We start from the raw sequence: 23,250 nt of genomic DNA, 5'->3' as shown, positions 1-23,250 counted from the left end.
TGAGTCTTTGGACTTCTTGGAGGTGTCACAATAATAATAATAATAATAATAATAATAATAATAAAGATAATGAAATAAAATTAAAAATAAATGAAAAGTTGTCTGAAAAACAATCTATAAACCAAAGAGTAAGACAGGGATGTGCTCTGTCTCCAACATTTTTCAATATTTCCATTAATGAAATATTAATACAGTGGAACACCTTAAACAATCAAGGTATAGAAATTTCCTGGAATAACAAAAATAAATATGCTATTATTTGCAGATGATCAGGTAATAATATCAGATAAGGAAGACCATTTACAAAGAGCAATATATAATTTAAACATATAGTAGAACAGTTTGGAATGAAAATTTCCATAGATAAAACTAAAACAATGGCATTTTGTGGACAAACTCCTGTTAGAAGCAAAATAGTTATTAATAATAAAATAATAGAACAGATAAATACTTTCAGTTATCTTGGATGTGAAATTATCATATGAAGGAGAAAAAGACATAAAATTAAAATCTTCAAAATTTTTACAGATTATAGGTCTGATAAATAGAACACTCAATCCAAATATAGTACAAAAAGAAACACTTGAAAATATACAATACTTTAGCAGTGCCCACATTATTATATGGCAGTGAAATTTGGCAATAATTTCAAGATAAATAACCAAACAAGATAAACAAAGAATAAAAACAAGTGAAATGAGATTTATGACAAAACTGCAAAATACACATTATTAGATCAAAAAAGAAATGAAGATATTTTAAAAGAACTAAAAACAAAATCAATAGAAGAAAAACTAAACAATTATAACCAAAAATGGATTGAACATGTAAACTGAATGGCCAACACCTGATATCCTAAACAAATACTAAAATATAAGCCAATTGGAAAGAGAAGGCAAGGTAGACTTCAAAAAAGGATATTGGATGAATAATGAAACCAAAACAAACCGATATGGTCTATACTCGTAATTAGTATTATGATGATGATGTTTTTTTAATTATTACTAAAATTTTAATTTTTGTCACAAAGTAATTTATTTTTTCACATGACGAATATATTCATCATTACCCAAAAAGTGATTATTTCTAAAAAAATGATGAGTATACTTGTCAAGCACCAATAAAAGGTTAAAAGAAAGAAAGAAAAAATAATGTATTACTATTAATACATTATTTTTTCTATTAATAATACATAAGGACGTCCAAAAAGTGTAACACCACCAGAAATCATTGATCAAGTGCATGATATAGTATTGGATAACCAGCGAGTCAAAGTGTGTGAAATTGCTGAGACCATAGGCACTTCAAAAGAACATGTAGGATATATTTTGCATAAAGAATTGCAAATGAAAAAGCTTTGTGCAAGATGGGTACCATGCTTGCTCACAGCAAATCAAAAATGCACTCACATGAAAATCTCTGAACAGTACTTGGAGTGTTTTAATTAGAATAAAACTGATTTGTGCATCGATTTATTACTATGGATGAGACTTGGATTCACCAATACCCACCAGAATCCAAACAGCAGTCAAAATAGTGGACAGAAGCTGGTTGTTCAGCACCAGAGAAGACAAAGTCAGTTCCATCAGAAGGAAAGGTCATGGCATCAATGTTTTGGGATGCTAAAGGCATTTTGTTTATTAATTATCTTGAAAAGGGTAAAACAATAACAAGGGAATATTAATCCAATCTTTTAACCAGACTAGACGAAAAAATTTGTGAGAAAAGACCCAGTTTGTGAAAAAAATCATCTTTCATCAGGACAATGCACCTGTCCACAAAAGTGTTTTGGCAATGGGAAAATTAAGGGATCTGCAATATGAATTGTTGGAACATCCACCTTATTCCCCAGATTTAGTTCCCTCTGACTTGTATCTCTTCCCAAAACTAAAACTCTTCCTCGTTGGTCAGTGTTTTTCTTCGAATCAAGAGGTGATTGCAGCTGTAAAGATTTTGCAGATCTTACTGAGAACCACTACAAGGACGGGATAATTGTGTTGGAGTAATACATAGATAATAGATAATCTCCCTTAAGACTAATACATTAATTCCATTGCTGGAATAAATGTATTAGTCTTAAGGGAGATTATCTTGAAAAATAAAAATATTTTTGAAATTATAAATTCAATTTTTCATCGTTAGGCCAAGAACCTTTCAGAGCAGACTCCCATTCAAACTCTCTTGTAGAATGGGAGTCTGCTCTGGAGCACAGACCTTTAGAACAATTGGAGGATTGCCATCTATACCAGGACACATTTTGCTAGCACTTATGTCGCCCACATCTAGACAACTACCATGGAAATGGTGACAGACAGTTTGGACATGACTATATTTCTGACATTTAAAACATCTCATGGGATTTAAGGATGTACAGCCTAACAGAATAATGTGCTTCTGCAGATGTTGGAGGTTTGAGTGTACATTCTGATGTGTACCTACATATCAGAATGTGCCTTCTACCTACTGTTCCTTGATCTTTAAGGCATTAGGAGACTTACTGCAATTCCACTGACCATATCTCCTCATCTGGAATATGAAGAAAATCCCACTTTGATATCACTCCTATAGAAGAGCTTAATGTTTGACGAGGTATTACTGTAATTGATATTATTATTATTATTACGTAACACCTCCAGAGAGTCCAAAGGCTCATTGAGGGAGGACACCTACTCTACAATTCTCCATCTCCACCATTCCACCAACCGCAACTACATTCATCATCTACACCAATGCCATCTACTGCCGACCACCTCTACTAGCATTTTCACAGACAATCACAAACATCCATGCCCATGGTGGGATTCGAACCAGTAGCCTTTTGACTGGTGAGCAGATATGTTAACCACTCAGCCAACCAGGCTGGCTATTCCATTCATCGATGTTGAATTCAATAGTCTAAGTGGTGCTGACATGATATTGTAAACATTTTTTGTGTTTCTATTTCTCGTTGCGCTATTTTAGTTTTTATTATTATTTTTGCTATTAATTTTTTTTCATACTCGACTGTGCCACTGTAAAAGTAATGTGTTACTATTTCAGCTCCTTATGCCTTAACTCTGTTGTACTTTACTCTTAATATAACCTTATTCTACTTTACAAATATCTCTCAGTTAATGGTTTGAGGGCAGATGGTCCATGATTTTTTGTCCTTTTATAGTTTGTCCAAGGGAACAATCGTCCGGTCGGAACATTTCTTCCAATCTCAATTTGTCCAACCTCAATTTGTTCTATATATCACTATGTCCAACCTAGATTTTTCCTCAGTGAAAATGCAAACGTGATTCTGAGCCACTTGTTTTAATTTGTACAAATTTCTATAAGATATGTATCTGAGACTTTAATTATAACAAAGCAAATAAGGAAACAACAGAATTAATTCAGAAATTGATGTGAAATGGTATGTGAAAACGAGATAATGGATTTTGAAATCTGCAGAGTTTGGAGAATTTAATCATCCTCATTGACTTCCTCGGCTGGGTTCGCCTTCAAATGATAAGCGATTGACCACAGGTACGTGTTGAGTCTGTTTTCAGCCTTCTACTGAAGATATTGCTGTACTAGGGAGAAAATGCGTTCTTGGTTGCATAGGTACCAGCTATTCACAGGAGCCCTGATGTTTCTTTGACCTCCAAGAAGGCATGTTATATCTTGTTCGTTCTGCCTCTGTTCCTCCTTCAGGGAATCGATGAACCTCCAAAGTGATGGATGGTACACCACCATCAACTTTTGAAATTTGTTATGCCAACCTTCTACAGAATTGTTGGTTCTTTGTGTCCAATTGATGACCAAATCATGGACATTCCATACCTCGGGTTGAAAGCAAGGGTTTTCCGTCCCCCTACACCCTCGAGCTCAACGCCCTCTGATGTAAACACATTCAATATGCTCTATCATTCCTTACAGGTCTTCTGAAACATTCTCTGCAATGTAGTCAAATTCCTCGAGTATGTCATCGATCGGCACGAATGGCAAGCCGAACAGCAATAATGCTTCTTCACGTAGGCTTCCTGCAACTTTATACTGCTGTGACAGACCTAAAGCCGCCATATGTCGCCAAAGGGCCTACGAAAAGTGAAATAGACAACACTTTATATTTGCATTAGGAAATATCTCCCGTGCAGAATTCATTTTGGCCAGCTCGAAATCCATTATAACAGTATGTGGATTCACAATGATTCCTGCTTGTTTTGTAGTGTTGACAACATGCTGGTATACTGACCGATATGAAGTCTCAGTTTTTGCAGGAGTTAGAGCATACACCAGAGGCATGACATGCTCTTGAAATATTCCATGCATAGTAAACAACTGAGCAAATTGTGAGGGCGCAGTTTTAAATGTGCCATCAGAGAAGATAATGTCGCTCGCTCCAAGTAATCTTAGGGTCTCCGTTGTGGCAAAAACAAGAAGACGATCCTCATCCTGTACACCAGAATCATAAAAAAGAAATCTGTCATGATTTAACATTACTTGATATTCTTCCAGTATCTCAACGCCAACCAAACTTGCGAGAGTATGAGGCCTCGCAGTGTTCTGCCATCTATTGACTTGCCTCCATAAACTATTCCTCTCCGACAGCATAAGTAATACTTCATCTTGCTGAACTTGTCCTATAATCATACGCATAACGTGTGAGGGTGGACCATGCATATTGTCTTGCGTCCTTCTCTTTAGATTATTTTTAACTTTCCTAACCTCTCCGTCCACGCCTGATTCATGTTGGTGATCATCCTTGCCATCTTTGTACACCACGATGTTGTCTAAACTGGCAGTTGTGATGCACCTAGCATTGCAACTGTCACGAACCTCGCACTGCCAATACCATCTAGTCTTATTCTTGTTATAAGAGTGAAAATGATAACAATAATTTTGTAGTAAAGCATTGGTTTACCCCTGTCATTCATCACAATTTCTGCCATATTCAGCATTGACAAATTTTAAGGATAAATTACAAAAAAAATTTTAACGTCAACTGACTATTATCAATGATCACAAGTTACTTATAACTCCTTGGACTAATATGAAGAATTGGACAAATAGCATTGGACGAATAAGATTGGATGAAATGTCCTACTGGACGAGAAAAGTAATGGACGAAATCGAGGGAATGGACAAGCTTTTGGTTGGATGAACTGCCCTGAAACCCAGTTAATCCTTCTTAATCTTATTCTCTATTCCTATTGCAAGTAAACAGATCCTAAGCCTTCAGTCAATCTACAAAAACAGGTCACCCAATTTCTCACACTCCTCAATCAGACAAATTTATTTCATTTTATGACTGCACCATTCTAATTAATTTTTATATATTCTGAGTATTAGGGAAGGAACACATCATAATTAAATTACATATATTCATGCAGCTAATCGTGGCGGTTCTCTATCTAATTGGTAAACGTGTTCGCTAAATTTTTTAGAGACAGTGCATTAGCAAATGATCGTTAATTAGCAAGTTATTAATCAAATATAACATTTTATTTTAACTAGTAAGAGACTACAATTCACATACTCAAAGGGATAAAATATTTCTCTCAGCCTATCTATACTTAATAGGTATAACACACAATTGATTATTTGACATATAACATTCACTTAACCTCATCACATCTAAACTAAGTACAATAAATAGGCAGCTGTCCCCTGAGTTACAACTTAAACTAAATACTTCAATCTTATATACAATTATACAATCATTTCACCCATATACATAACCATAACACAATGTTTAACATTTCAGTAGCACTTTCCCATAAGCACTTTCGTTACACATACTAATTCAGATTATACATATCTTGAACATTAACAAAACATGCTCACTTATAGTACTCTTTTATATTGTCAGTCCAGTCAATTGAACAACCTTTCAACATGGATAGCTTGACTCTGCGTCTTCATCCTTGGTTATGATTGTCGCTTGGACGATGTGGTGGTTCTTGCTATGGAAACTATCCGGTACAGTTGGGGTGATTTCCAGTCGAAGGATCTGTCAATGTCTCCGTTATTTCCATGGGTAGTTGCAGTCTCCTGGCACTTCCATGCATCCAAGCAGGAGCTTCCCCCGATTACAGCCTCACCTCCACACACCTGGAACTGAATCTTCCGAGATAGGAAAAACTAAGAACCTAAAAAGCATGTCTCTGTCCTGTTTCAATCTTTTCTAATCCTTTGTTCCAATGCTACAGTATCTGGAATTACCAGTCGATGTGATGGGCTCCCTCCACTTTGGGCTCCCTCCGTTCGAGTATCTTGAGCGCTTATTTATTATTCGCAAGACTTTGTGAACATTTGTTTTTGCTAATCCATCATACTAATCTAGGTGGTTAATCCCCTCTCTTTGGGTTTATATATACAACTTTCAATGGGAATTTTTAATGCATTTACAATAAAATGAAACATTTATTCAATTACTATATAATTTCTATTATAAAACTGTCTAAAAACCTCTGTAAAATCGAGCTTGATAAGTTAATTAATTTAACTTATTGTGTGAGAATTTTACAATATTTCCATAAGAATATCAGCAGAATATACTGTAGTTTCTTAATAATTCTGGGAGATCCTGCCAGTCCTTCTAAACCTTTTTAAATAAAGAAGGATGACATTTTCAAAATTGGCATTTCACCTGCTGCAAGAATAACGAGAAACACTGGTACATTTATAATGGTGTCATTTTGTTTCTTACTTCTGTTATCAAATGATGTTATCTATGGTATTAGTACTTAGTTGGGACCTTGTGATGGCCCTGAAAAATCTGAGGCAGAAGATTTCATGCTCAAGGGAGGGAGGGAGGGGGGGGGAAACAGATCTCCCCACCAACAATAAAGTCACACAGATGCTCACTATCCAGCATGTAATGACTGTACTTGGAAGTTGAATACCAAGGCTATCCTGTATGCTATAGCAGCGCTACAGCAAGCCTTGTGACCCATTCCTGACACTTCAATCTCATTGACCTTTTCTGTAATGGTCAATCTCATTGACCATTACAGAAAAGCCTATTAGCCAAATGATCTTGGTTGGTGATTCAGGATCATTTGAATCACCAACAGATGTCCATAGGTGGAACCACATGGCAAACATGGCAAACATGGCAGCAGGGGATTAGATCCTAGCAGTCTAGAAGATAGGACAGCAAATATAAAAAAAAAAGACTCAGAAGTACAGTGATTACAAGAAGAAAAAAAAAGAAAATGAGAAATAATGAAAAGGACTAGTACCATCACTGGGAGGTCTCCTCTCCCACAAAAAAAAAAAAGCGGGATAAGGGAAATAGCTACACCACATCAGCGCTATACTTTGCAAAAGCATTTCACAGAATATTACATGGAAAACTGTTACAACAGTTGAAAAAATGGGATGGGAATAGATATGAGACTGGTGGCATGGGAGGAGGGGGATATAAGACAGGCATTAGAGAGTAGTATATGGTGTAGTGGACTCTAGGAAAATGATGTGACTAGTGGCATGCCTCAGGCTCTGCACTAGAATCAATGCTCTTAATTTGTACATTACAAATACACACAGAATGATTTAGGAGAGGAGAGAGGTATTCAGTTGTTTGCTGATAATGCAAAACCAGGGAAGGTAAAAATATCCTACAGGATGATTTAACCCTGTGGAGGTCGCAGTCGAAAAAATTGCAGCATAGGTTTGCGTGTATCTGAGAGATACATTCATTACTAGTATGTGCTAAAATGCAATAAAACTTTAAAAAAAAACGCAGCAAATATAATATATGATGGTTTATTTATTTTCAGTTACAATCTAGAAATTACTAAACAAAGAAACAAAGAAAAAAAAACTAAACCGATACTATACTGACATCGGAGTTCGTGGTATCTCTCAGATACAATTTACTATCAAATATCACTTTCACTTTCGCATTCAACTCTATAATTCTCATCATCAGACTCGAGTAACATTCGCTGAATCTATTCAACATCTGATGGATTATCCAATCAATATATTTTTCCAGCCATTTCCAAAAGTAAATAAAAAACAGCAACTAAACCAATACTATACTGACATCGGAGATCGTATCTCTCAGATACAATTTACTATAAAATAACATACACCTTTACACAACACGTTTTAAACCAGAACTGACTGCATAAACAGTGTGGAATATCACTGGTAATACATGCATGCACATATTACCAGTGAGCTAGTCATGACCTCCAAACTATAACTGGATATGCATAAGAATATTTATGTTAAAAAATTTGTTTGTATCTGTCTGATCCGACCTCTGCAGGGTTAAATAAATGGGCCTTGTGGGTGAAGGATAATGGTTTATCAATTTAACGTTTCAAAACGTAAGGTTATGTATGCACTTCAGGTTGAAACGATTACATCCTATGAATGTATTAAAGTGATGTAGCAGCATCAAGAAATTGATGTCGCTAGGAATTTGTAGAGTAATGGGGGAGGGGGAAAGAGAGTTGAAGTTCAGAGGACATATTGCTAAAGTTGAAAAACACACTAACAAGTAAAGCTAGGGAGGTTATCATCCCTCTTTATTCAGCTGCATCTTCACTACTATGCATAGATTTGATCACCAGAACATAATAAATTTAGTTTAATCCTTTATCCAAGTGTGAGCAAACAAAGCCTGTGCCTGAATATATCTTCAGGACTAGGGTAAGGTAGTACAACACCAGGAAACTCGTAGCAAAGGTGGACCAAGCTAACATCAGTAATTTAATAAAAAGGTGGCACACCTTTTGGCAACTCCTATAGGTAAAGATGACCTTGCCATTACTTCTGCCTGGTATCTCCACTTCTGGGCCTGGCTCCCACTGAAGAGACCTCAATAAAGGTCGAAACTAGTAAGGATAGTGCCCCTTCCCTTAATGCATAACATTATACATATCTGCAAGGAGATGTGTTTTACATTATGGAAGATACTGAGATAGGAGTGATGTTAGCTTGGTCCACCTTTGCTACGTGTTGCCTGGTGTTGTACTACCTTACCCCAGTCCTGAAGATGCTTTCAGCCGCAAACTTTGTTTGCTCACACTTGGATAAAGGATTAAACTAAATTTATTATAGTCTAACCAAGTGAAAAATAAACTTTCGATCACCAGAACATCAGGAGGTGGTGAACAGAATTCAAAGATGAGTGAGCAATTTGGTGGCTGGTCTGTGAAATGCTTCATGTGATGATAAGTTGAAGGTGTGTCAATTGCAAACTTTAGCTGATAAAAGAGGATGACAAGATAGAAACTTATAAATTATTAAAAGGGTTCTATAATACTGACAGGAAAGAAATTTTCAATACATGACGAATAGAGAGAGAGAGAACTAAGGATCACCCTTGAAAGTTGTGTAAGAGTCTAGTTAGTGATTGTGTGTGTGTGTATGGACTAGATGTTTGACGAGTGGTGAATGAGTAGAATGGATTGCCAGAATTAGTTGTGAGCAGTCAATGAGTTTAAAGAGAAATATGGTAGGTATTATATAGTATTGTAAAGGTTAGTGTAGAGCTCCCATGATGAGTCTTCTGATTGGAGGAGATCTCCAAATTGCCTTTAAGAAATGCTGAGAACTGACTGAGGCTTCTGACCTAATGTCCAATCCTCACCTTCATATGATGTGCCCCATTAAGAGGTATTCACTGAGTACTAAATGAATAAGAATGGGTTGTAAATTTGGGACTTAGCCAACCAAACTGTACTCTCTATTGGCTTAAACTACAAATATGATGGTGCAACATGATGAGATTTCATGGCTGCTGGGCATGAAATGGGGCAATTTCATTGCCCAATTAAACAAGCTCCCCCACTGTTTTTGTCATGGAATTAGATCAAGCAGTGAAAAGTCTACTACTGGAACAGACTAAGCCCCAACTTCTAGAAAAAGAATAAACCCAATAGCAAAAGCACGGATTAATGGAAAGGAAATCGAGTTGCAGAAGAACTGGAAAAATACCATGTGGACATAATTGGCATACCATGTGGACATAATTGGCATCACTGGAGCAAAGAAGACCAAAGAAAAAAAAAAAGGATGAGATCTTACTAAATAATAAGTATAGGATGTTATATTCAGGTGATAATAATATAACATCCTATACTTAGTATAGGATGTTAGTAATAGTATTGATGTCATTTGATGATAGTATTGATGTCATTTGATGCCATCTCTTCACTCCACTAATCTTTCTCAGGACTCTTATATCTGCAGTCTCTAGTCTTTGGTCAAGTGTTATACTTCTAACCCAGCTCTCGGATCCATAAGTTAAAATTGGTTTGAACACTACCTTTTCATTAATTTCTCTCTTATTCCATATAAATTTATTCAGTTGACTTCCTATCATACCAGTTTTGTTGATTCTATTGCCTATTTCCCTATTTAATTTACCATCTTCATAAAAAATCGTGCCCAAGTAGTTGAAACGTTTTACTTGTTCTATAAGTTCTCCATACACAACTCAGTTGATATTTTCAATGCCTCTGCCTATTTTCATTGTCTTTGTCTTGTTATTGCTGACCTTCATATCATATCTATTACAACAGTTATTCAATTTAGTCAGGGAATCTTGCAGACTTGTACTGGATTTATTTAAAGTAGTGCATTGTCTGCATAAAGCAAAGAGCTGCTGGAAACATCTCCAAATTGATATTGGGTTTAATACCACTTTCTTTCATAATGTGATCCATAACGATAATGAATAACAGAGGGGATAATGTACATCCTTGTCTGACACCAGATTTAACATTTAACCATCTACTTCCTTCCTATACTTCGTTCAATTCCAACTGCTGACTTACAACTCAAATAAAGACTAAGTACTGCTTGATATAATGCTCGCTGACCCAACACAGCTGTAGCGTTTTGAATAGCTTCTCTCTTGACACCTTGTCATATGCCTTTGCCAGGGTCTACGAAACTTAAATACAGATCTTTGTTATATTCCCATGATTTCTCAACTATTTTTCGTAAAGTGAAAATCTGATCCTGACAGCCTCTATCTGGCCTTAATCCAGCTTCTTCTTCACCAAGTTTTTCTTCCACAATTCTTCTCAACTGTTTCTCAAGTATTCTTGTATAAATCTTACCAGGAACACTCAGTAGAGAAACACCTCTGTAATTCTCACATTCAGTTTTATTTCCCTTTTTATATATGGGTACTATGAGAGTTCTACTCCAATCATCTGGAATTTGTCCAGGTCTTCTGAACTATGCAGTGCAGCCACTGTAGGACTTTTATACCTCCATAGTTCAGCATTTCTGGTCGAATATCATCTGTTTCTGCTGCCTTTCCACATTTCAAGCCTTTGATGGCTTTTTCTACTTCAAGTATGAATATGTATTCCTGACTGTATGCCTTTTACCACTTTGCTATCACTGCTTGTTTCATTTAGCAATTTTTCGAAGTAATTACTCCATACTTCAAAGATATCTTTTTCTCAGTTTTCATATCACCTTTATCATCTCTAACTCCTTTTACAGCACTCATTCCTCCATTTCTGAGCTTCTTCAATAACCTCCAGAATATCTTGCCACCTTCTTGATATTTATTTTCTATGTTCTTACTAAAGTCTTCCCGTTACTTCTGTTTAGCTAGTTTTACACAGTGTTTAGCTTTCTTACATTTGTCTCTGTATTCTCTAAGAACACAAGCTGACTTATTTGCCAGGAACTTTTGATATGCTTTCTTCTTTTCCTTCACAGCCTCTTTAACTTCCTGTGTCCACCATGGAGTTCTGATTTTTCTATCCTTGCAGCCAACCTCACCACATGCTTCTCTGGCTGAATCAATCAGGGATTTTCTTCAATGCTTGCCACTGAATCTCCAAGGTTTAGTTCCTGTTCTCAAACCCTTTCATTTTTACTTGAATAATGTTTGTGTATTTTAGTATATACAATTCATAACTAAGGGCTGCTCAACTTTTATTTGCTTTAAAACTTTCTTACATGTTATCCTTTTCAATATGAAATTCAATTTTAACCTGCTCAAGACTAAATGGTGATCACTTCCAATTTCAAATCCTCTATACATTCTAGTGTCCCACAAGGGAGAAAACATCACTATCAATAATAACATAGTCAATGAGACTTTTCTTATTCCTGCCTCTTCTCTCCATGTGAATTTGTGCACATTTTTATGTTGGAACATTGTGTTAATAATAACCAGTCCATGTCCTGAGCAGAAATCCAAAAAGTATTTGCTATTATTATTAGCTTTGCTCTTTTCTCCAAATTTTCCCAAAATATTTTTGTATGTTTTTGGGAAAATTTGGAGAAAAAAAAAAATCATTTCTTACTCTGCTATTTAGATCCCCAACAAGGACCGACTTTTCCTTTTTCATGGTGCCAGTTGTTTTCTCTGAAGCCTCAAAAACTTCCTCCACTTCTACTTCAGTAGAACTTTCTGTGGGACCATAGGCACAAATATTTTCCAGTTCCTCATTCTGTTATTTGCCCACATCACTCTACTTGAAATTGCTTGCAATTCAAGATTAGCCTTGTATTTAATGTTAAATACTATGGCTACTCCTTCTTTTCCTTGATTGTCATTGCCTGAGTATAACATTTTGTATTTATTGCTCAGAAAGATCTCACCAGTTTTTGTCTTTTTTGTTTCAGTCACCTCTATTATGTCAATCTGGTACTTATCCAATTCCTCAGCTAGCCCCATTTCTTTGCCACTCAGGCTTCTTATATTGATAGTACCAATCTTTAAATCTGGTGATGTTAAGTTGGGGTATGTTTTAGAATTGTTCCAGTAGCTATGTTTGCCCTGGTTCCCTGGCGAAAACAATGGAGACCTTGTTTAATCAGGCAACACCCCAGCTGGCATAAAATTCTGTTTTGTTGTAATATCATTTTATATTGTGGTTTAAACCAATAAGAAAACAATTTGGTTGGCTAAATCCAAAATTGCCATCCCATCCTCATTTGTTCAGTATTTAGGTAGATACCTAACAAGGTAAACCACAAGACGGTGAGGACTGGACATTGGGTCAGAAGCCCTGGTCGGTTCTCTGCATTCCTTTAAAGGCTATGTGGAGGTCTCTTCTCGGTTATACAGCTTTGACTCTTAAACACTCCCCTTGGGATAATAATAATGTTTACAGGTATATAAGGGGGGGGAAATGCAAAACAGCTTTATTGGTGATTTTCTGAAGACAGAATTTCATATCTGCTGACTGACCAAGACTAAGTGAGGTCCATTCAACCTATAACACACCACTCCTTAATTTGCTCACAGCCTTGTCCATCCACCTGCCAAGAAAAAAAATTTGAAAATTAGAAAAATATTTTTCTAATTCCTGATGTGGCACACAGCATTTGCACCTGATTCAATGTACCCAAGGATATGTATTACCAGTATATTCCTCCTGTACACAATAGTGTTCATGGTTCTTAGTATTAGGGATTGAACAGTAGCTATCTTGAATTGAGTGAAACCTCCAGGAAACAATTTACCAGAAAAAGAAAAGAGTCTAAGTGAGTTAAAGAGTAATGAAGAAATTAACCACAGTAAAGCAGACAAAAAAAAAAAAAAAAATATTATTGTGATGAACAGAGTTGACTATAATTTAAAAATATCTGAACTGTTAGAAAGCACACTATTCGTAAAAAAATTAATACATAAATAATAATAATAAATAAATAAAATAAAAATAGAATCCCAACCACTCTGTCTGCAATAAATCTCTTACTCTTTTGGTAAAAAACAGCCATTTTGTCAGTGGATGTCAAACAAAAACTGAATATTAATTTTTTCCATAAACAAAAGGCTATGTGGTTTTTCCCAAAATACATAATAGTCTCTTGAGACTGATATAGTTGATGGCACTGGCTAAGCATTTCACAAGTATCATAAAATAACATACTGGAAATAAACCCTTCTACATAAAAGAAGCTTGATTCACTTTAAAAATAGCATTTAAGAAAGAAAAACTGAATAAACAAACATCTTAGTTCTTTATTTGTTAAAGTTCTAGTTTTATACACTTTAATTAATAACTTATTTTGATCTCATATCATTGCCTTATTTTGATATTGTCTTTACTTCAGTTATTTTATTTAATAAGCAGTTGTGCTCACAGTGAATCTAAACTGGAAGGGTGGCACTCATGCCTAAATGAGGCAAGAAAAGTCAGTTTCCTTGCTCCATTTAGTAATATTCATCTGCTCTAAATTCACACTTATGTCAATGCAATTAACTTTTTTTTTTAATAATATAAATATCATCTTAAGTATCATAAGACATTATCAGCACAGTTATAGAAAGTGCAGTTAGCCTAGTGGCTTTGCGCTTCGCAACCATATGCCTGGGGAAGGGGTGTCCTAGGTTCGATTCCTGTCAACGACGTGAGGAGCTCAAGGATCTTCCTCAGCCATAGCCAAGTTAGCCAGTTTGACTTTTGGGCATGGACAGCAGGGTTTTTCCATGTTTATTTGGTGTTTTTCATCCCACAAGCAAGAAAGCCGGTCCGAGGACACGCGCGGATTACAGTCGGGAATACTGACACAGCCATAGATCTGATTCGTCAGCTTATGCCTGTTCCGGAGCCCAGATAAAATTTGGTGGGGACTAGATGGTACCGTGAACTCCCGTAAAAAGGGGGAACGCTGTATCATCACACGGAATTTATTTATTTTAGTATACAGTTATAAACAACAATTGGAATTACGTTCAAAAAAACATTAGTGCACATAGTTACACTGGAAGTCCTCTATGTATACAGTAGTATGTTTAAGGACTAAGTACTATTGGGCTGTAATTATATTAAATTAAAACTGATAAATTTATTTTATACAGTTAAGGATAACAATTTCCCAAACTTTTGGGATAGTGAGACAGTTGTTACAATTAAGATTGGGTCTGTGCCGTAAGGCTTCAGCACTTTCTTTATACAAACATTCATGTTTATATATGGATCGATGTAGCAGCTTGGTGTCTTGCCATCAGATCCTGTGGGTTGGCATTTTCAACTCCATGTTGTGCAAGATTAGATTTGTGAGGTTTGATAAGACAGATGTAGTCTTGATGTTCAGAGATGTATTTATTTACAGATCTTCTGTTTGTCCATAATAAGACAAGTTACAAGAACATGGCACTTCATATATGCAAGGTAGCATCAGTTGTGAGAGTTTGTCTTTTGGAGAAGGTAACAAATTGTGAATTTGGTTTACAGGTAGCAGCAAGTTTGTATTTCTTCAAAATTTTTGACAAACATTCAGAGATGCCTTTGATATATGGTATAGGAGTCCTGTGGGTTTTGTGTAATTCCTATTGTTGTTTATAACTGTACTGATGATGTTTTATGATACTTAAGATAAAATATTTACATATTATTAAAAAGTTAATTACTGTGGCACATGTGTGAATTTACAGTTATGAATACTGCACAGGTTTCTCTATATAAGAAATTCATCTGCTGTATTTACTGGTTTCCAAGCTTCAAAATTCTGACCTCTTCATCTTCCTCTCCATGAAGCTTGAATATCTGCAATCCAGCTATTAAATAGTTAGATCATCTTCCAAGGAGACCTTATGAATGTTAAGGTCTTCCAAGGAGACCTTAACATTCATAAACCCAACTGGCTCCCCCTTTTCCAATGCCACTGGTCAAGCTGGATGAAATGAAAAAGTTTTTGTTATAAACAAAAATGGCCTAATGCAAATCACACACTCATATTCCTGATAATCCTTTTCACTCTCCCAATAACCATGATCTCTTTTAACCAGTTCTTCCTCCAAATACACCACAGACGTCACCTCTCTTCTAGGTAACTATGATCACAATGTTGCACAAATCTCCTCTCTCTCTCTCACAAAATGTATTCCCTCCCTCCAACCATTCTCAACACCCTTTAATACTACAATACCAAGAGGGACAACTTCCAGAATTTCTACTCTTTCTTTTCATGGTCTGACTGTTGCTGTTGTTCTGATCCTGCTCTGAGTGAGTCACAGAAATTATCCTCATTGGCATAGAGGCCTTCACTTCCCATATTACTCAAAATTCACATCTACTTTCCATGCCCTGGTTCAATAGAATATGTACTAAAGCAGTTGAAGAAAAAAAAATCAGCTTATTGCATGTGCCTTGAATTAAGAACCTCAGCCTCATAGTTAGCCTATGCTGAAGCATGCAAATAAATGTGCAACCATCAGCAAATCTAAACCTGACTTCATAAAGGCCAACAATAGAAAATTTTTCTCCTGTCCAAATGGAAGCTGTGCCTTCTGGTCCCTTGCTAAGACTATCAGACACAACTTCTGCTCACCTGCACTTCAGACTCCCTCTCTCTAATCTAGATCACACCACTGTTACAGCACCTCTAAATATAAAGCTGTTCTCCTGGTATCACTCTTTTCTCCAATTCCTGCATGGTGGACTAATGCATGTTGGTTCTTATCTCTCTCTCTCTTTTTTTTTTTTTTGGCAAAAAGAGATCAGAAGAATAATAAACAACTTAGATTCCAAAAAAGTCTTCTAGTCCTGACTGGTGTTAGCTCTTGTAATCAAGGGCTAACACCTGTCGTGTATTGTGTCTTCATTCATTTGTACTTAACTGGCACATAACCCAAGGTGTAAAAGTAAGCATGCATCAAGCCTTTTCCAAAAAAAGAGAGATAGCAGTCTACCATCAAACTTCTGACAATTATCATCATTTCAATCCTCCCCAAAATAATGGAGAAAATCATCAATAGTGAACTTCTCTACTACTATGAGGCTCATCAGTTAATCAGCAACCACCAGTACAGATTCTGCAATTCAGGGTCTGCAGTTGATCTCTTTGTCATTGGACTATGTGCCATGGAAAGATTAAAAAGAAATGTGATATCACTCTTGTCATTTCCAAAGTGTTTGATTATATCTGCCATTGAGGCCTGTAAAGCAAATTATTTTCAGAATTTGGAGAGAAGAAAGCAGATTAAAGTAAATGAATGAGATAAGGAAAATAAAGAAAAAAAAGATTCTAGATTTGGCATTGTCCAGCATGATATACCAAACACAAGTGCTGCCCTTGTGGATGAAGGAACTGCACAGAATGTACCTACGTTCTGCCTTATTATTATTATTATTCTGCCCCCCCCCCTCTTCCTAATGTGAATATTTCAAATATTCAATCTCTCATTTTTTTTGAGGTGGTCAGAAATTATGTAATTTACTATAGCTAAGTTAATAAGTAAAACTATTTAAATAATAAAACTAACATTACCTGGATGTCTCCATCTCAAATTGCCAAAGCAAATAAGTAAAGAGAAAATTAAATTGGATTTTTCAATTGAAGAAATTTCTGCTATCAGATCATTAGATATTTGTTCTAGAAAAATGGAATCTGTGAAATTTAAATTTTTCAAAGCATAGAGAACATTGATTATCTGTTTAACAGTCAGTTTCTCAGTTCTCTGGTTCAGGTGATAAGTTATAGCACGTAGTAATGGTGTTGGGCGTCTCTTTAGTTCAGAAAGTGTACATATCATTTGGTACAACTCAAATGTAGACATATTTTCTGTCATTGCAACAGCATGGTCTTCAATTCTGTTCAAAAACTTTTCACTAAAATAGCTTGCCTTTCTTAATAGGTCACACACATCTGAAACACGTGTTATTTCATACCATCTCTTTTCTATCACAGCACAGAGATCTTGAATATTTTCTTTTTGAATATTGTCCTTAGAAGCAAAATGAAAAAAACTGTCTTTTAATTTTCTCCAACCCATATTTTGTGCTTTACAGAGCAGCTCCCTTTCTAATGCCTTTAACACAAATGATTCTTGAGAAACTTCCAGTATTGAAAGGCTTTTTATTCCTTTTAATAATGCTTGTTCATCAAGATAAGTACATTTCTGACTTAAAGTGGAACAAAGATTCAGGAATCTTGGGTCACTATTAAAGTTGTTTAGTTCAATATCCTTTTGCACAGTTCCTCTGCTAAGAACATATAAAAGATGAATTGCTCGAAGAGGTAAAAGGCTAAGTGAATTACATTCATCAAGTACAATATCTAATGAATGTTTCTGAAATTCAAAATATTCTTTTGGGAAATGCAAAAACTTATTGTTTTCATTGTCCAAAGATGATTTAGTATATAGTTTACAAATAAAAGACTGCTTGCAATGGAATACCACATTGCTTATTTCAGTTATTTCACGTGACTGCTGCAAAAAACGAAGACGATACAAGAGAGACGACATGATGCATCAGATGTTACTATATCCACTTTTATGATAAGCTTCAGAAAATTCTGAAAGATAATCATATATAAGAATGATTTAACAGGCTGTAAGATAAAAGAAATTAACTGTTTTATCCATTAAATAATCCATAATTAATTAAAACATAAAGCTAATACATAGCTACCAGCCTGTATAAGAATCTTTCAATTTATTATATTGTGAATATAGCATGCAGTTTCAAACTGACTATAACTATGTAATTTTAATTTCAATACAACAATATAAATTAGCATATAAATTACAAGCTGACTTTAAAAAAAAAAGTATATAGTCAGATATCAGCTCCTCCACAACACAGTTAGAACAATGCTTGTATGGATGTTTTCAAATGAAGGCCAAAAAATGAAAACAATTAGTAGACAAAAATATTATTAGTAGATGGTGCAGTATGCAGATGGTGGGTCATGTAGAATAGAGCACCCTTCCACAATGAACCCTTCGATTCCATGGAGGTGTCATAATAATAACAATAATCCATAAGGAAATGTTGCCAGAAATGAAAAATCATTATCATCTTGAAACATTTTGACAAAACCAGTAAAATTAATTACAATAATATAAAAAAAAAAAAATGTATCACCATAACAAATTTCAATTATCCTTTCCTTTAGTGTTACGCAGTGATCAGCATTCATTTTACACAAATTATGGACTCTACAACTGTGTTATAAATAACTATTTTAATTTCCCGGCATTTCGACCTTCATATTAAGGTCATCATATGGAGTACACACATGCAGTGGCGCACTCAGGATTTAATCTTGGTGGGGGGGGGCAAGCTGAGATGATTTGAGAATACACACTACGCATCACATATGACCTATAACTGAGCATCTGCAATGATCAATTCATAAATAGTAAAGAAATAGAAGACACAACACAACATAAATAAAAAAAAAAGAATTTTAATTAGGAAAATATTTTTGGAAAATAATTTTCTAGTGTTTTTTCCCTTTTTCTTTGGGGGACTAGGTCCCCCCCCCCCAGATGCACCACTGTACACACATATATATAGAGACAAGCTAAATTACATTTCACATAGTATGCTGAAGAGACAATGATTTGCTCAACAGTTATTCTGCTGGCCCTGACCTTTGGTGAAAATAAAATAAAATTACAATAAATAAATGAAATAAAATAAATTAACTACATCAAAGCTATATTCTATTTAAGACAACATATTATTATTATTATTTCGGGCAACTCCAGGAGTCCTTAGACTCATCGAGGGAGGCCCTAAACATCATGTCCACACAACTATGCGATTACATTCTCACAGTATTTATCATACCTTGTCTTGAACTCGTTCACCGTCATAGCACCCACAACAGACTCTGGCAGCTTATTCCACTCATTTACCACTCTAAAAGTAAAGAACCCAGCTCTAACACCCCTGCTAACCACACTCTTGCCCAGCTTCCATAGGTGTCCCCTAGTTCTCCCACCACCAGTCCTGATCTCAAAAATATCCTCTGAATTAATCTTATAGAATCCCTTTAGCAATTTGAATGTCTCAATCATATCTCCCCTCCTCCGCCTATCAACTAGTTTCTGCAACCCACAAATCTTCAACCTGTTCTCATATGGTTCATTCCATAGACCTGTTATCATCTTAGTCACTCGCCTCTGGATCCTCTCCACCTCCTCCCCATCAAGAAGGAACCGAGGTGACCAAATCTGGGCACAGTAGTCGAGATGAGGTCTTATCAAGGCTCGGTACAGAGGTACAATAACTTGCTTGTCTCTGCTCGTCAAGGTATTTTTCAACAACCAAGTGGGTTGATGAGCTGATTTAGCTACTTTTGCAATGTGCCCCCTAAACTTCATCTCCCTATCCACCAACAATCCCAAGTCCCTGGCCTCATCAATCTCTTGGAGTACAGTTCCACCAATGTGGTATACTGCTGCTAATCTTTTCACCCCAAAATGCATAACCTTACATTTTGTCACATTAAATTGACATCCATTCTCCTTAGCCCAGAACTCCAAGCTATCTAAGTCATCCTGCAAGACTTTGACATCTTCTGCATTCACTATTGCCCTACCCAACTTTGCATCATCAGCGAACAAATGAATTGTTCCACTTAGATCCTTCCCTATATCGTTAATGAACAGATTAAACAGCAGTGGTCCAAGAACAGAACCCTGCGGCACACCACTAGTCACAGGCCGTCTTTTGGACTCTACTCCTGAATAAACTACTCTTTGATATCTCTCCATCAACCAACCACCTATCCATTTCACAAATCCTATATCCATTCCCATATGTTTCTCAACATATTGTTTCTTTGATGTTGTCTTAAATAGAATATAGCCTTGATGTAGTTAATTTATTTTATTTCATTTATTTATTGCAATTTTATTTTATTTTCGCTAGAGGTCAGGCCAGTAGAATAACCCTTGATCAAATCATTGCCTCTTCAGCACACTATGTGAAATGTAATTTAGCTTGTCTATATATGTGTATACTCCAGATGATGACCTTAATATGAAGTTCAAAATGTTGGGAAATTAAAATACTTATTTATAATACGGTTATAGTCTATAATTTGTGTAAAATGAAATTTCAATTATGTCAACAGACTTATCATGGGAGGTTTCAATACGACATAACCGATCGTACCAAACATTAAACACATTCACACCCCTTGCATTAACAACACACTGTGGCAAAACATTCCACTCATTCAGCACTTTCATACAATTGTCATTCTTTTTCCACTCTCTACTCCATGTACAATCCCTTCAGTATTAATATAAAATCCTCTCACCAACTTGAGATCTCTATTACATTGCCTCCTTTATGACTGATCGCTAAAGTCTGCAATTTACATTTCATTAACCTCTTCTATAAACAACAACATTCCAGAATCCTATGCTTTAATCATTTATCTCCGAATCCTCTCAAAGTTTCCACATCACAATGGAAACTAGATCAAACTTGTGCACCCTGGTTGCGTATAGTCAAATGAGGACCTTGTACATGGTACAACCTCCTCCACAACTTTAGTTAGCAGTGTGCTCATCACAACAAATGCCCTAATGTAGTTGTAGCAACATCTGCAATGTGTCCTCAGGCATTTGTTAACCACGACCATCACCATCAAATCCTAAATCTAGTCTGTCTCCTGAATCATAGTTTCACCAAGAAAGTATCCAGTTCTATGCCTGTACACTCCAAAGTGCAACACCATGCACTTATCAACATTAAAACTGCAACCACTGCCCACCCAATCTAAAAGTTTATTTGAATCTTTCAGAAAAGACTTCACTTCTTAAAACTCTCTCCAACTTTGCATCATCAGCAAAACACTGACTCTCTTGTCATGAAACATCAATTACCAAATAAGTTAAATAGTATGTCACAAGAACAGATCCATGACACCTGATGCCCTCCTTTCAGGGGATACTGCTCTACCCATCAGCACAATTTGGTAGTATTGTTCAGACAGCTAATCTCATAACCATCTAACCAATTTATTATCCATCCATATCTCATCACGCTTACTTGGCATGCAATAATCTATCTCACACTTTTGTTCAAAATATCACTATATATGAGTCTCCATTATCCATCATATTCATAACTTATCATAAAATGCAAGTGTGGATTACAAAAGCAAGACCAAACACCATATTTATGTAGTATTGCTATTTGCCTTCTTTCCACTACTTGGAGATACTCTCTGTTGTAACTCTCATTACACAACCAGATCAAGGGCAAACTTTATTGTAGATTCCTTAAAATAAGTGATCATGTCCACATCATATTAACATTTAGCCTACTCAGCACCTAGCACATCTCTAGTTCTTCCACTTATTATTATTATTGTGACTCCTCCAAGGAGTCTTAAGACTCATCGCGGGAGGGCACTCTGCTCCACTCCACTGCATACGTCTCACTGTCTCCCCTACTGCTTAATTGCCTCCCACTACATACAACTACCATCAATGTCATCTATCACCCAATGCCACCACCAACAACAGTATTTTTTGTCTGTAAATTGCATGCTTGGAGGAACCTCAGTTTCCTCCAAGAAACTGAGTTTCTTGGAGGAAAAAATCCTACTACCTCCATATGAGATTGGCTCACTGACCTTCAATTGAAAAAGCCCATATAAAGATTCCTCTCTTCACAATGAGAATCAACTCAGACCTTTTCTAATCAAGAGAAACAATGTACAGTCATTCTTCCAATTGCGCTACAGAGGCATTTATAGTATCTAAAACATTTGCTGCCCTTGCAGATGTTGCCAGCATCATTCACACCAGTATGATATTATACAAACAAAGCTGTCATTAAATCATTTCGCTACATCCTTTGCTGTTGTCATTTACCACCATCTACCAGTGTCACCTTGCATAATTATGAGGGGGAGGGGAGCTGAAAAGTTCTTAAAAACACATAGAACAAAAATTATATTAAAGCAACTGATATAAACCACAAGAAAGAACATATCTTAAAACCCTTTAATCTCCATGTTTCATCAAATTCTAATAATTTGATGAAATATCCAAGTTGTCAGATAGTGTTGGATTCTGATTATGTAGAGATTAGAGTAATTATTATTTGGTTCAGAATCCAACATGATCTTCCATCACAATGGCTACATTTGTAAATATTATTTAATGTATATAACTTATTTTAAAATTTAATATTCATATAACTACCTTAATTTTGTCTAATATTTAATTATTTAATCAAAGATATATGTATTAATAATGAAAAGACTATATTAAACATTAATAAGTTATTTTATTTATTGTTATGTCAATATTATAGGAATTTGTATCTGATAAATTAACTGCGCATTAATTGAAATACAAATATTCCTTATTTATTCCTGTTTGTGAAAGTTTAACGTTATGCAATACCTCAATTTTATTATATTTTGTTTGGTTGTCATGGAAACGTATGTAAGTGAACGAGCGTGTTTTTGAAACAGAACGTGGGGAGAAAGCTGAAAGTTTACTAAAAAGGAATTAGTTAAAGAGATCATGAGAAGAATTTAGGCGGGAAAAACTGATATAAAAAGCGAGGAACGCTG

General features: G+C 35.6%; 1 protein-coding gene across 5 annotated transcripts in view; it reads right to left on the bottom strand.

Annotated features, from left to right (window-relative positions):
• Positions 1 to 23,250, bottom strand: part of LOC150093801 (FAST kinase domain-containing protein 4-like) — a 162,066-nt gene that overhangs the window by 121,926 nt on the left and 16,890 nt on the right. For all 5 annotated transcript variants that reach the window (XM_090412990.1, XM_090412989.1, XM_090412988.1 and 2 more), the window contains exon 2: positions 17,182 to 18,210. In XM_090412990.1, coding sequence (XP_090269116.1) covers positions 17,182 to 18,160 — 979 coding nt within the window. In that variant the 5' untranslated portion in view covers positions 18,161 to 18,210. The remainder of the gene's footprint in view (positions 1 to 17,181; positions 18,211 to 23,250) is intronic.

This window comes from Typopeltis vanoorti, chromosome 23, assembly GCF_054136105.1.
Source record: "Typopeltis vanoorti isolate ZY-2024b chromosome 23, IOZ_Tvanoo_1.0, whole genome shotgun sequence".
Lineage (NCBI taxonomy): Eukaryota > Metazoa > Arthropoda > Arachnida > Uropygi > Thelyphonidae > Typopeltis > Typopeltis vanoorti.
Note: the sequence above shows the minus strand (reverse complement) of the source record. Positions and strands in the feature narration are given on the sequence as shown.